Raw genomic sequence first — 15,229 nt, 5'->3', positions numbered from 1 at the left:
AAATACCTTAAAGTGCAACGCCACTGATGGCCACTAGATACTGGCTCCATTCAAGTGTCAATGTCTCTCTAGAAATACTAAGTCAATCATTTTTTTATGGTTATTATGGTCTCAATCACTAAATTTTGTGTGCTGGTGGTTGTTTTGGGAATTATTGCTCCATTAATGAGATTCAAAGATGTATAGTAGTTTTGATATCTGCTCTATGGGTGTTGATTGACAGCTGTGATTGACAGTTGGCTCACTTGCTGCTCTCCCCGGTTGAGTCAGGCTATAGTCGCAATATTTCAGTAAGTTTAATATTACTTGATAGCTCCTCCAGCCAGCAGTTAGCATAATTTAGTGAAAGTATCTAATGTTAGACCAAGTGTGCTGTAATATTTTGGGAACTGGGTTTTACTTCTTGGTCTTCTTGTTTACTTTAGGTAATTTAAGCCCAGTATCGGCTTTTTGCTGCCAACCACCATTTATGCTCTAGCCTGATGTGAAATTTGAAACATGACACAAAATCAACAAACCACACAACTAAATAAATCTTTTATCTGTGCCTTCCAAAATGAACCATACCCTTATAAAACAACTCATATATACAGTACCAGTCAAGTTTGGACACATTTTCTCTTTCAAGTGAATGGAAAGGTGAGTCTGTACTGTTCCTATAATTAATATTTTTATATTAACAATGGATCATATGACTATTTGTATGTCAAATGATTTGCTTGTAATTAGGAGCCTGCAGAGAATCATAAACACAAAATGAGAATCGTACACACAAAACGCAGTATACAGAATGCTTAAAGCTCTTCACCAAAACACTCATCTTATATCATAGCAAAAAGAACAACAAGGTCATATACAGACACATACAGCCTGGAAACAGTTTTCCAAAGCACACTCTTAAGATTCGAGCCATTGCAAGGCCACTTCTTATCCCTAACACTGTGTTTACTCGTCTAGCAGAGCAGCAGCAGCAGCAGCAGGAAACGCTCTATGTATCTACACTGGAGGCATTCAGGTACAGTGTTGAGCGTAGGTTACCTGCGTTTTGGAAGTGCACAGAGCCCAATACACAATGGCTGTAGTCAAGCGCATGAAACTGAGGAAAAAAGACATGAAGCCTATAAAAATACGCTTCGGGCAGTATGTGGGCTGAGTGGACAGCTGTATTGATTAAAATAGAAGGGTACTGTTCTGTCAGACGCACGTGACAAGGAAGACGCGGCTGAGACGCTTTCAGTCTAGACAAGGTGTAAGTGTGACAAAGGGTTGCATGCATCTTAAAGTTATATCAGACATTGATTCCAAATTTAAACCCTTACAGTAGATGTCAACCACAGAGGTTGGAGGTCTAGTTAGGTTTATATAACTTAATCTATTTGTTTAAAGTAAAGAAATATTGTCTTCATGGTTAAAAGAAACCACACTGACTGTTTAAAGGAAACAGAATATGAGCCCCAGGTCTCTAGTATCAAAGTCTGGTACTTTTGTGTACTTGGCAAACACATTAGTTCATGGTGGTTCCCAGTGACATTTAAGCCAGACCACACTATGGTAGTACCCAGATGTACAGGACTGTTGTTGCAGCCCACCCTCAACCCCACCAGAGGGTCCAAAAACTGAATATTAATAATGGTGGGGGATGAAAACACCACATTGTGTACAGTAAATGTCCACAGAAAAAAATAAATAATTCATGACAGCAGGAATAACGACAGAACAGTCATTCTTTAGATGATTTAATATTGAACTATTATCCTCAGAGTGTTTACATATAAGTAAGAAATGCAAATACATATTGATTTGCATCTTCTTTCTGTTTTTAATATTTTTGAATTAAAAAAAAAGACATTTTAATATTTTAATAGAAACTAACCTTGTGCATATCTTAGTGCCTTGGTTGAGTGATGACATTAGTTATACAGTCAAGAATAAGAGATGAAGGGAAGAAGTAGCACATAAGTTTCCATCATCATAAAAGGACGCAAAAAGTCACCAGAATGCAAACAGGTCTCTATTGTTCTTTGAGATAATTTGTTTAAGCCACCTTCTGTCTTCTTAACAATAAAATTTACTTATTTCTGGACACATAGCTTTCATGCAGTAGCACTGAAATCTAATTAATTGACCGACAAGTCAAAAGAAAACTCTTGAACTCCAGGTGCATTACTGCAAGAAAATCAGAAATTTGCTATAACTAATTTCATGGAAATCTATGTCCTCCAGGCTAAATGCCATGACAGGCAGTCAATATTATTTTCCCACAGGACAAGCACAGGACAGATCTCTGCTGAGTTCACATTATGTCAAGATGAGCAGCACGGCCGAGACAGAAAGTTAACATGACGACTTTGCGTAGGCAAAAAAAAAAAAAACAAGACAGAATAAAGCCTTGGAAAATCCTGCCATGCTCTGTTTTTTTATGGGCTTGTCACTGGCCATTAAATTTCACATTACTGAAGTGTTCTGCTTGACATTATTGAATGAGACTACAGTAGGAGCTTAAGAGATGAGAACATGTTTTAGAAATTTATTATGCAAAGCAAAAAGTGAATCATGAGGTGTTGGGTTTACTCAAAGACGCCCATTTACAAATAACGGTTCAGAGCCCTGCAAATGGGACAGAAGACAGAAAGACAGAGGAAATGTGAAAATAAAAATCAAAATATGAGAAAAAAAAAAACAAAAAAAACAGCAGACATCATTTTCATGACAAAAACAACACTGAGTTCAGTTTAGTTTCTCTGCAATCTCTGAACCCATCAGCTATCGTCTGACAATGATTTAGCCTCTGGGGGCTACAACCAATGTTTCGGGCCAAGACTTCCTCATCTGTGCGCCGGTCATTGTTTACAGTCCGACTAGCAACTTGAGACACGAGAATGGAGTTCAGAGACGACTTTTACGACTGCATGGTTTCACAAGTAGCCAGTTTATACTCACTTAACATTTTAAAATAACTATAACAACTTTGTTTAAGGTATTTGATTTGCAAAGGCGCTATTGGTGCACAGCGTTTTTGTCTGATATTTTTATTTGCAGCCATGTCTATAACAAGACCACCAGTTCTGTTTTTGGCTTCTTCATTGCTATGATTGTACTGTATTAGAAGCTCTTTGGTTACATACAGCCCCGGGAGAATCACCAATTCCTGTAATTTTTTCAAAGGCAACTGTATAATCCACTTTGAAAGCAAGTCATTTCTTTTACTACACGAGTCAAACGTTCCTCCACACAATAAAAACAAACATTGATACTTTTTGTTGGTGTTTTAGGTCCAGACGACATTTCAGCCAATGTTTTCTGCCTCTTTCGTCCCCCACACGGACTTTTGCAACCAAAGCATGTTCCTGTAGAAATCGCTGCCTACATTTCAAGTGCCATCCCCGCTCAAACGTGATTGCTCAATACTACTCAGACTACAAACGGAAACCAGAACAGTTTCGATACCAAAATCTCTGGTCTACAGATTCTGCATTCATCTGCAGATGTCTGTTTATAGAGATTAGTTTCTATTTTACAATGAAAGGGATTGACATCCTCAATCCGGTATAAATAAAATATATTTGATCAGATAACGTAATAGAGAAACAAACTGTCATCAAACTAAATTGGTGAAAAGATTTATGTGCTGGAAGAGAAGTGTTTTGTATGGAGGAAAAGTTTTTAAAGACTCTGGACAGATGCCACTCAGTCAGCTGACAGGCCCACTGTAGCATACTCACAGCATGAGTTAGTAAGCAGGTGGACACAGAGATTAAATTATAAAACTGTACATCAGTATACAGACATTACTTGTACCTTTTAAGGAGCGCTGAGTGATTTTGCTATGAATTATCCTGGAGATCCTTCCTCAACCTTAAAGACAACGTATGTGACACTGATTATTGGACTATACTGACAATGACTATGTGTTAGTTTAAACTGTAATTATTTTCTTGTTTCATCTTTGTTAAAATAATGGCTTTTTTGCCTTTCAGACATGGATCTCTTATGGAAAAGTTCCATGTTGACTTTAGGGCTGCAACTAACAATTATTTTCATTATTGATCACTCTGAAGATTATTATTTTAATCGTTTTGTTAGAAAATTGTGAAAAATTCCTGTTATAATTTCTTAGAGCTCAAGTAGGTTTTATCCAAAAACCAAAGATATTGAGTTTATTATCATGTGTGACACAAAAAAGCTTAAAATCCTCTCATTTGAGAAGCTGCAATCAGCAAATTTTTGCAACTTTCTTTAAACAATGACAAAAATTATTAGTTACTGATTAATTTTCTGTCAATCCACTAATCAATTAATCGACTAATCGTGGCAGCTTTGGTTCAAACATAAATTTCAAGACCGGGTAATGCCGGACATAACATACGAAACATGAGGCAGCAGATTGTTTCCCACATTATGTTGCTAAGCTGTCTTTCCTGATATAGAGACAGAACAGTTGTCTAAAGTCACTGTCGGACCAATTTCCAGCCATTTCTACAAAAGCAACGTAGCAATTTATCTGTTTTGGTTCATTTTCAGCATCTTTAGCAGGCAGCTGTTTTCTGTGAGAGCTCTATAAACCCACTGTACGCTACCTGCCCAGACAAAGTTAGCAACTAGCCGGGGAGCAGGGTTAGTGGAGCATTTAGCTGGGGAGATGAATAGTGTTAACAGAAGCAAGTGTAAACTGTTAGCTTAAAAGGTATGTCAGTATTGAGTTTATAGCTTTTTCCTGCTGCCACCAAGTGGCCAAAAAACTCACTTAATACAGGTTTAAGGTGTAGTTATCAAAGCTTTGTTCCTATTCTGTCATGCTATGATTGGTTTGTACACTTTACACACAGGTTCTATGTAAAAATGCTGTAATCCCGTGCATTATTTTACTGTTAATGACTGATTTTATGTTTAGTATTTGCCATGTTTCTACTGACACAGCAAACCCGCCACCCCTCACTCCATATTGACTCAGATTCTTCCACTGTCTGTCATTAAAATAGCTTATAATAGTGTCCTCTATTCTCAGCAGTATCAAATCACTCAGTGGTCCTGTAATATTTTAGAGTGAGTGAGGTTTTGCAACAATAAGAGCAAAACCCCTGCTGTGTCTAATAATAGGCCTTAGTAAGATATGAATAAAAGGAATTTACTTGTTTTATACTAATTACCATCCAAGTCATGTATTTTCTTAAAGAGTAATCACTATCTCTTATGACACACATGCTCAAACATATTATACTACACTCTACGAAATGTCATTAACTATTAGTTTGATCCTTCACACTTCAGAACGGATTACATTGAATTTCACACTAGGTCAGAGCTACTTAAGATACATGATTAATATATTTACATTTGAATAAATATTTGAGGCATCTGGATGTCTGTCTTATCCAGAACAAATTACAATAAGAACAGCAGTCCAGGAAGCTAAAATTAGGAAATTTTGAGCATGACGAGCTACTAGAAGTGAAGAGCCATAAATCAGAGACAGCAGTAGAAAGGAATATATTTATGTAAAACAGGAAAATGCTTGGCAAAAAACAGGTTGTCATCGCCTTCCAATATGATTTATATGAGCGTTTTCTGATGTGGCACTCCTCCTGGCTAGGCAATAATGTTTGTCAGTGTCTTCTAAAACCGTTTCAAATCACTGTTGATTGATATGAGTCTATGGTTGAGGTTTGGTTAGGTTTAGACACAATAACTACTTGGTTAAAGTTATGGAAAGAGTGTGCATGGTTAAAAGAAACAGATGTTGACTATTGGTTAGAAAATTAGATGTTCTACAGAACTTTTTGCCCTCATTATTCCCATACTAGAGTTGTGTAAATGTAAACATAGGTGATCTTAAATGTGTGACCCATCAACCAATGCTGAAAAATCTCACATTATTGCTATGTTATGTATATTATATATAGTATATTATAGTCTTCTGCTGAGATATCAGACAACCAAAGAAATGTTCTCTACATTACAATTCTGCACCTAAATTTGTTACTTAGTTCTTAATGAGATTGTGTCCAAAATCACTTTGCTCAGATTGAACACGAAGCAAATGCTGTGGACACACATTAATAGTTCAAGGCAATGCAAAGTGAGGAAAAAGAGCCTCTCTTCACTGAAAATATTACAACTTTACCACAGAAATTTGCACAATTCCAAGGCTGCCACTTTACCTACAGATACAAAAGGCAAAAGGAGAAAAATAAAATACTACTACAGCTTCTGGTAAGTGTTTACCAGTTAGAACATAAGGTGTTTATGTAAATAAAGAAAATAAAGCAAGGCAAATAATCACTTTGTGTTTAATATGAACACATCTTGTGTTGAGTAATTGTACATTTATGCACTTTAGTGGCTTAAAAAAGTCCCACAATTCATTTAAACTTGTAATGCCCATAACATTTACTGCTTTTTGCCAAAAATCCCTTATTGCAATTCCTCATGGTAGATGTGTAAATTACTGTTATGCGACACTACTACTTGTCAGTGATCTGTACTGTATTTCAGACATAGCTCCACATAGTTCTTAGTTGTGACCTGGTCATCGTTGGTCCCAGTAATTCTGTGAAATAGGAAAATAACCTCAGTCATGCCTTCAGTCATCCTGTTACTCCGTGTTCTTCAGTGCGTTGACAGTGCAGAAGCCATTCTGAGTGTGACGATTGCTGTCTGTAGTTCTGATGATCAGTCATTATGCTTCATTAGCCCGGTGCTCCGGGGGGTCACCTCGACATGTCCGAGCCTGACACCGCATCACTCTATTATAATCACTAATTAGACCAAACCTGACAGAGATGTGCTTCACGCTCACACGAGGCTGTTGTTATCTCCAGGAGATTCACGGAGCTTACTACTGTCAACGCTGTAACTTCCCTGTGACACGATCATTCATCACCGGATAGGGTTATTGCATTTTGGAAAAAAACAGAAACCCTAACTTGTAGATCTTATCAATCTGTAATGGTTAGTAAATGCCATTAATTATTCTGCAAGAACTGTAATTTGTTTTTCATTCAACCCACCAAACAACAGCTACGACACCTGATTTTTGATGCTAGTGTAAAATAAGTCAAAATTTATTGAAGCCAAAAAGTCCAAACATTTTTAAATTAAAGCTGCACAAGCATTATTTTTAATTAACATTTAATCAAATGACTCAGAAGGTCAAACAGCTCCCGATGCAGATATTAAATGTGAAAAAAAAATGACAGACGCATTTATAGGATATGTAAGACAATGTTCTGTGAATATGTCCAATGGTAATACGTTTAACCCATACAGTAGGCTACGGGCAGTACAGAAGTACAATCATCTAATAACACCTCTACCATCAACAGCAGAAGAGAGCACCACCAAGACAGACAGCACATACATGTACAATAACACAACAGCAGGTGCAGCACACCAACAATAAATGAATACACCTAAATATTTAGGATTTATGATTGCCTGTCAAGTTTTCGTATTGATTTTAAAATTCAACCAGGTCTTGCACCAACCTCTTTGTCTTAGATAACGTTTTAACCAGAAATGCCCCTCAGGTCATGGTGACCATGATGAGGCAGCTTTTGGCTTTTATGCTCTGAGCTTCCTGAAGATCTTGCCTTAGGATCTGAGAGCAGCCATTTCACTTTTATCTTCTTTCACATTAATGTAATAACTCCCTTCTCTCCCTCCTTTCTACTGTCTTATTCATTTGTCAGTCACCTGTAAAGCACTTTGAACTGCACTAACTTGTATGAAAGTCTTCTATACAAGATGGAAAAAAAGCTGGCCGAAAAATCGAACACCCCAAGTTTAGAAACTTCTGGCTTCAACTTTCTTCCCTCCTTTGAGTGCCTCCACTGCGATGCATTTTTGACGAACACGTCTCCTTCTTTCCAGTTTTACCTGCTGCACCCTGCTTTTGGAAGAATTTATAGCCCAATAGACATGAATGTAGTAACATATGTGAGTCAAAAGAAGATAGACTTGCAGCCTAATACATTTAGATGCATCCTTGCATCTTTAATTTACTTCTTCCTCATATCCAGCTTTCTTTCCTACCTTACCTCTATCTTTATCTCCTTTGTTTCCTTTTTCTTCCTTCGTCCCTTCCTTACCTCCTTTTTATTATATATATATATATATATATATATATATATATATATATCACATGTCAAATAAAAGATGTATAACCTGCATAAAGAGGCTTAATCACAAGCTATTACACAGTTTATTTTATTATATATAAGATATATGATGCATTTTAATCACAAGCCATTACACGGCTGCTGGAGTAAACAGCTTTATTGATTAAAACTGAAGAATTTCTTTACCGTCAGATGAGCATGAGACATATGAGACATATGACTGAAATACGCAATTGAAACGTGTCTGGTGTAGACAAGATGTGACCCTAATTTAGAAACGCGTTACTTTATTTTATTATAGTAAAAAAAAATGTTCATCTAGCTGGAAAAGTAGATGAACCTGCTCAGCAGTGATCCCTGAACACATTTTTCCAATAACCTGAATTGCATGTGTGTGTGCGTTGCACTGGAAATATTACTATGACATTACACTTTCCACATTTAGACCATTATCCGCAGAACATAGATAAGGATTTATTACTTATTCGGCTTGACAGTTTTTCACATTATCCATCAATTCAACTGGAGCATCTGTCAGTTTATGAAGTACTTCAACTCTGTAATTTCACATTGGCCTACGGACATTAAACAGCTTTAATTTGCGGTTGCGGCCATCAGTGTTTTGATTGTGTTGCTCTCTCTTCCATCAGCTCACATCCATTAGCACACTGAATATTTAATCATGTAACTCTTCTTCTGTTATGTAGCCCACTTTTCATAGGCCTTCACATAAACTCTTACACATCCCACCAGCACTGTTGACATTCACCTCTACTTTATGGTTCAGTGTGGGGAGGAAATCCTTGGGAAGAGAAAAGCTAAATATTTTCTCCCAGTCGCTTTGGGGCTTCATGAGCAACACTCATTAATTAAGGGAAATATATTAGTCATGACTCCCACCGATGCTTTTGCATATTAATGAGGAGTGTGTGTTTGAGTGTGTGAGTGTGTACCTTTTTGTGGAGGCAGCCTGAGGACAAGTCCTGCCTGGCACTTAAAGATGCATTTCATGGTTTGATAAAAAAAAAAAAAAAGATACTTTATCTGTGCAGATCTATTGTAAATCCCCACTGCAGCATCCTCAAATGTTGCTTTCCAATATATTGTTTATAATCAACTAAAATCATGTTATATTCTCATTGAAGATCCCGTAACTGTAGCTTAATCAGTCTGATAAGCTCAGCGGTTGAATCAATAAACACCTTGCCAAAAATCAATTAATCCCATATTTATAAGCAACAGGGAGATTCATTATTATTATTTCATGTTGTTATAATTATGTTCTTTTTAAAAATGTATGAATAAAAAAAAAAAAAATCCTTTTCCTCTAATAGCGCATTACCATTTAAGCAGGGTTATGGTGGCCTCAGGTCAACCGCAGAACAGCCTCATTAGGATCTATCGGTGTGGGGCTCGTTAGCGGAACATGTAGCATGTCATGTGTAACATGTTAGCGTGATGCAACTGTGATTACCTTACTACAGCAAACTGATGCAGTGCTGAACTGTGGACTTAAGAAACTACAGCTGACAGAAATCATTCACTCATTCACTGTTGATAACAATAGGATGCTTATGAGTCATAATTAATCAGGAGCAGAGACGAAGCATATGTCTTTTCCAGATGTTTTGACATGTAACAGTAGGGAAAGGAAAGGTGTAAATAATAGAATAAATTTCGTTTAGCTGCTTTGGTTTCAGCGTCCTGGTTTTGTGCATTCTGGCTTATTCTCACACCTTGTTCACTCACTTACTACTCTCTATATAATATACACTCAATAGTGAGCAGTAAACTTACTAATCATCATCTTTTTTGCATTGTCACTGACAGCTCTGTAGTCGTACAAGGGTAATTTTTGCATCTATAAAATGCAGGGTATGGCATTGTGACATATTGTAGTGGATGAATGTATATGCTCAAACACTAATAAAATGGGTAGAGTGAGGGTACATATAGTGCACATAGGGAGGGATTTTGGACACACTTATTAGTAACACCTGTGCTTCTTCTACTGACAAGTCAAAATGTCTACTGTGGAGAAAGGTCTATAGTGGTATTTTTAGAAAAAGGAAGCATTCATATTGTGTATTTTGTATGTTTCATTGTGGAACTTTTTGAGTGCACCCCTTTGTGTGCTCATTTTGAACAAACAATTTGGAAATGTGGATGCTCAAATACACAAACTAAATATGCTAAACAATTTGGGAGCACACACGTTGAGCAGGGCAAACTACTCCTTATGCTGAGGAGTAGTTTGTTTATATGGATTATTACTATAATACATGGGTCACTGTTGGAATCCATTGTAAATCCAAGCTACTTTTCTGAGCCATCTTTTAAGCTTCAGAAGTTTTCAATTGAGTATTCCTTAAACTTTCTCCAAGGTCCTCAGCAGATGTGGTGAACCATCAAAATCTGAGAGAAGTCAAGGATATTTAGTAGAACGAAAAGATACATTATTGCTATGCAGCAACGCATATACATTTCTGATGGAAAGACTGATCTTTAGTGGAAGGTCTTTAAGTGATGGTTCATCAAACACTGCCTGCAGTAACTAATCCCACTCTTTATTCCCTCTGCTCTTTAGCTAACAGTGGTAACCAGCAGAATATTAAACACTGGCCCTGAGCACGGACTTTACAAATACAGCACTGTGTACCACCATGTTCTTGAGTGAGTCAGCCATAATTTCATACTGCTGACCTTGCACTGTTTCGTACGATACAATAGTGTCTCGGTTTTACAGTCATAGAAATTTACTCAGCTCATGACGGATCACCTAAACTTTCAACCCAAGGATAAGAGAAATAAGAGAAATAGCAATTGCAAAGTTTAAATATGAAATAACAGCCCTTCTCTCTGTTGTCAGCATGAGATACCTCAGCTGATGTAATACCTTTTTTCTGTGCTGACTTTTGATATTATAGTTTTAATGAGTTATGAAGCATTCATCGGTTTTACGTGAAAGTTACATAGCACAGCGAGATGCTTTATGTATGAAGCAAAACATCACATGGAATGGCATATTTTCATGTCAGTTTCAGGTCACAGCCATATAATTATACTATGAGGAATCTGATACTTTTTTTCCCCTTTCTGGTTACTCCAACTAAAAGAGTTGGATCATACTGGATTTATTTATTTGATGGAAGGAGAGTCGTGCCATCTACGGTGCAGATTATTATTTATAGTTCGGCAGCAGATATCACTCACCGATAGAACCACCACAACATGTCATACTTTAATTATATTCCCCACATTAATTATGTTTACATTCCTTTATTTACTTTGTGATACAAGTGACAGTGTAAAGGTGTTGCCCTGGCTCATTAATATGATGGAGAGCGGTGATAGCAGTGAGCGGTGGTGACACGTGTTACTGAAAAGGAGAAGATAACTGAAAACTTTTCCCAACTTGCCTCATGTTGTCTTCACAATCAACAATCCGGCATCAGAAACGTGTAAGATAAAACACAAGCATCTCAAGCTGACAGTTCTTAAGGTCTCCGTGTGGTATCTTTGTAGCTGCGGTCCTATATTTAACCATTTAATAATATTATATTGGGACGCTGAGGCTTTTTAAGGAACTGCCTTCCTGTAACTGATGTAAACTTTCTGAAATTAGTGGTCTGAAAGCTTCTAGAGAGGTCAACTTGTTTACATGGTCTTGTGAATGTTAAGTGTATTTCTTGATGTTCTGTCTCACTAGTCACCAGTGTGTGAGTCAACATCGTTACACTAATTGACGCTGATACCGAGCAATCAGTCAGCACACCTGGTACGCATCAGCTGTTGCTACTAACACCTGATGGTGATTTTCTAGTAAAACTGGAAGCCAGAAAAAAGCAACTGTGCCTCTGTCTTTGTCACTGTGCCTCAACCTTCATGTTATAATATCCATTTCATATTCATTTTGAAGGTTGCCAAGCAGGACTGGAGCCAGATGCATAAAACTCTGTGTAGTTTCATGAATAAAACTGTGTGTATGCACAAAGCCAGAAATATGCATACACGTTCTTTTTCGTCAGATTTATAAAGCTATGCACGTTGATGGTTGTGTTTCATGAATCTCAGTATATTGAGGAACTGGGCACACATGCATGAGTCTCGTTTCCACTCCCACATTTAGCCATAAATGGATGAAGACACGCCCTGAACCAGCTGCTCCACCAGTCTGTCCACCTGTCAATGAAACAAACGGGAAAGAAGTGCCGTTTCACCGATTGTGTTGCACTGGCAAGGTTCTCCAACAGAAGAACAGCTACCATAACACACAGCTGTGAAGCTCTTTATACCGTCTATATCATTAATTCATCACATGGACCTCTAAACCATCGTCAGCAGTAATATCTCAGAAATGTAATTAATGATTATTTTGCAGCGCTCATATCTAAACTGCCTTTACAAGGTATGTCACAACTAAGGATAATATAAAAATAATATTAACAGCAAAATACACTCCTGTGTAAATTAAAAGAATGGTAAATTAATCACACTGGCATTGGCATTTTATTAATCTCTGTGTAAACACACACAAAAAAATCACACAATCAGTGCAGCTGGTTATCAACCTAAACAAACAATGTTTTACTAAAAGATTCCATCTCTCACCTTATATTTCATCTCCACCTCATCGCCTCATCCTCAGATCGCTTTAGAAAAACATGTGTACACGTGGTATGTGTGGGTTTTTTGTGCATACACATGGTTTATACATCTAGCCGTTGGTGCCTGGAAGCATGGATGTTCAGAAAGCTGGCTGATGACAGGAGAAAAGCTCAGCTGTGGCCTCGTACTTTCAGCCAATTAGCTTGTTGACTGTCCTCAGTTCAGCAGAGTTTCCATGGCTTCTGAGCTCAAAAGAAATGAGCAGTTTTTCCTATGACCTCTCCATCTTTTACACACAACACACACACACACACACACACACACACACACACACAGGTTTACTTAAGTCACTTTTGGGTATTCACAGGGACTTACGTTCATTTCCTGGAGACTAACCCTCACCTTAACTGTAACCACTACTTGCCCTAACCTTAACCTAACGCTAGCCTTAACCACCACCATACACACACACACACACACACACACACACAAATAGTTACTCTGACTGTGGAGTCTCTCTCTCCCTCTCTCTCTCTCCCTCAGAGCATGACGAGTGCGCCAGTGGCCAAAATTCATGTGATGAGAACGCCATCTGCACCAACACCATCAGAGGACACCTGTGTACCTGCAAGCCAGGCTACGTGGGCAACGGCACCATCTGCAGAGGTAAGTTCCTGCCCCGGAACATCCCCTCAAGCATGTAGATACACACACACACACACCAAATACAGACTAAAAACCTCCCTCCACATCCTCTGATGGTGACTGAACCTCTGCTCCGTAACATCATGGTTGGTCTGGTTCACTCCTTCTTCACATGACCTAACCAGGCAGCAGCTGCCATACGATGAGATGATGAAAATTGATTCTGGGCCTGTTTCAGCCTGTTTTTCCACATGTGTGCCTCCTCCCCCTCACTGCTCACCCTGCTCCCTGTTCACCCGTTGCCCCACCAGGTGCCTCACCCGATTGGCCCTACAGCAGTGTTTGTGGTGGTGTGTGTTGTTCATACAGCACTGTGGACCAATATATATATATATTTATGCAAAAAACAAATGAAATCTCTTTTTAAAAGCCTCCATTCAGTCTGCTGATCATAGACCTTTAGAGTGTGCTTAGTGTATTCCAATCCAATAGCTAAAGCACTTGTGGGTTATGTGCTATAATTTCCACAAAATGAAAACAGGGACAGTCAATGATTAAAAGTGGAAAAGTGCCTCAGTGAAAGAAAATTAATAATTCCTGAAATGGATATTCACCACTCACCCACCACAGCACTGTAGGCATTAATTTGCAGATTTTCAGATCAAAACTCATTTAAATTGACCACATTTGTCTGAAAAGTAAAAGTTTTTTAGACATCTCGCTGACATATCCTTCGCTTTAACAGCCTTTCAGTGACTATATTTCAGTGCAGTTAACAGCTGCACCATGTTGAAATACAGTCATTGAAATTAATTTTCAGTACTTACAGGGAGCCTATATTTTGTGGCATACAACATATTGCATTTAATATTAATGATCCCAATCATGTTTTTTTTTCATTTTATATTTCATTTTGAGTATACAGTATCCCCGTACCAAGAAGAATATTTATTTTTTTCCGATGCAATACTGCACGGTGCATACTCACACCTTGGGGCTGATAGTTTACTATTATCATATATTGATCTTTCATTGGAATAATATTGTGATTATTGTTGTACAAAATTCTGTTGTTCAAACTTTGCAAACTTGTTTTTTTTTGGTTTGAAATGTGTGAAGTGTTTTGTCTTATGCAAAGCATACCAGTTGAATACAGTTCATTGCATTTTCATTAATTTGTTTGCGATTTTATTGTGATTTTGACATCAATATGGGAAAGTATCATTTCTAATATTGTGATACTGGAATATATTGGCCAGCCCTAGTTAAAGCCTACCTACATTAAATTGCTGTTTCATACCAACCGCAGGACTTCAGAGATGTGATTCACCTGTGAAATGCCACTGAAATAGATTCAAATTGACAGTTTTTTTTCTACCAAAATACTGCAGACGCAAAATGGGTGCAAATGGGAACATTCTGTTATAACTGTGCCACCTGTTACTTAGTTTCAGTGGCTTGTCATAATAAATGGAGATGTGTTGCCAATAAACATTGACTATTGGCCAGAACTATCCATTTTCACTGGCAGACAAATTCAGAAATGGCATCTTTAATAAACTCTGCAAGCGCATGTTATTGAATAAACAAGTAGTCAGTTTTCTTAAGAGTGACTTATTGCTGTTTTATTATAGTGAAATTTTATTTCCTATATAGAGGAAGCTGTGCTGTGTGTTTAACAACTCCTTTATCAAACTAAACAATAAAATGAAATGTTTTTTTATCAATTACATGAAAAGCAAATTGAGAGCTTGCAGCGGCATATTTTTTTCTATTGTAGCTCTGTGACCTCATGTTAGGTGAGTGAATATTTTCTGAGGGCTGTGAAGCTGTTTATACGCCTTCTGACGTTCTTAAGT

General features: G+C 37.6%; 1 protein-coding gene across 1 annotated transcript in view; it reads left to right on the top strand.

The window, feature by feature from the left end:
* LOC122985162 (protein kinase C-binding protein NELL1-like) overlaps positions 1 to 15,229 on the top strand; it is a 279,144-nt gene that overhangs the window by 197,006 nt on the left and 66,909 nt on the right. Inside the window, exon 14 of the mRNA XM_044355623.1 lies at positions 13,269 to 13,391. Within this exon, the coding sequence (XP_044211558.1) occupies positions 13,269 to 13,391 (123 nt within the window). The remainder of the gene's footprint in view (positions 1 to 13,268; positions 13,392 to 15,229) is intronic.

Source organism: Thunnus albacares, chromosome 1, assembly GCF_914725855.1.
Source record: "Thunnus albacares chromosome 1, fThuAlb1.1, whole genome shotgun sequence".
NCBI lineage: Eukaryota > Metazoa > Chordata > Actinopteri > Scombriformes > Scombridae > Thunnus > Thunnus albacares.
Note: the sequence above shows the minus strand (reverse complement) of the source record. Positions and strands in the feature narration are given on the sequence as shown.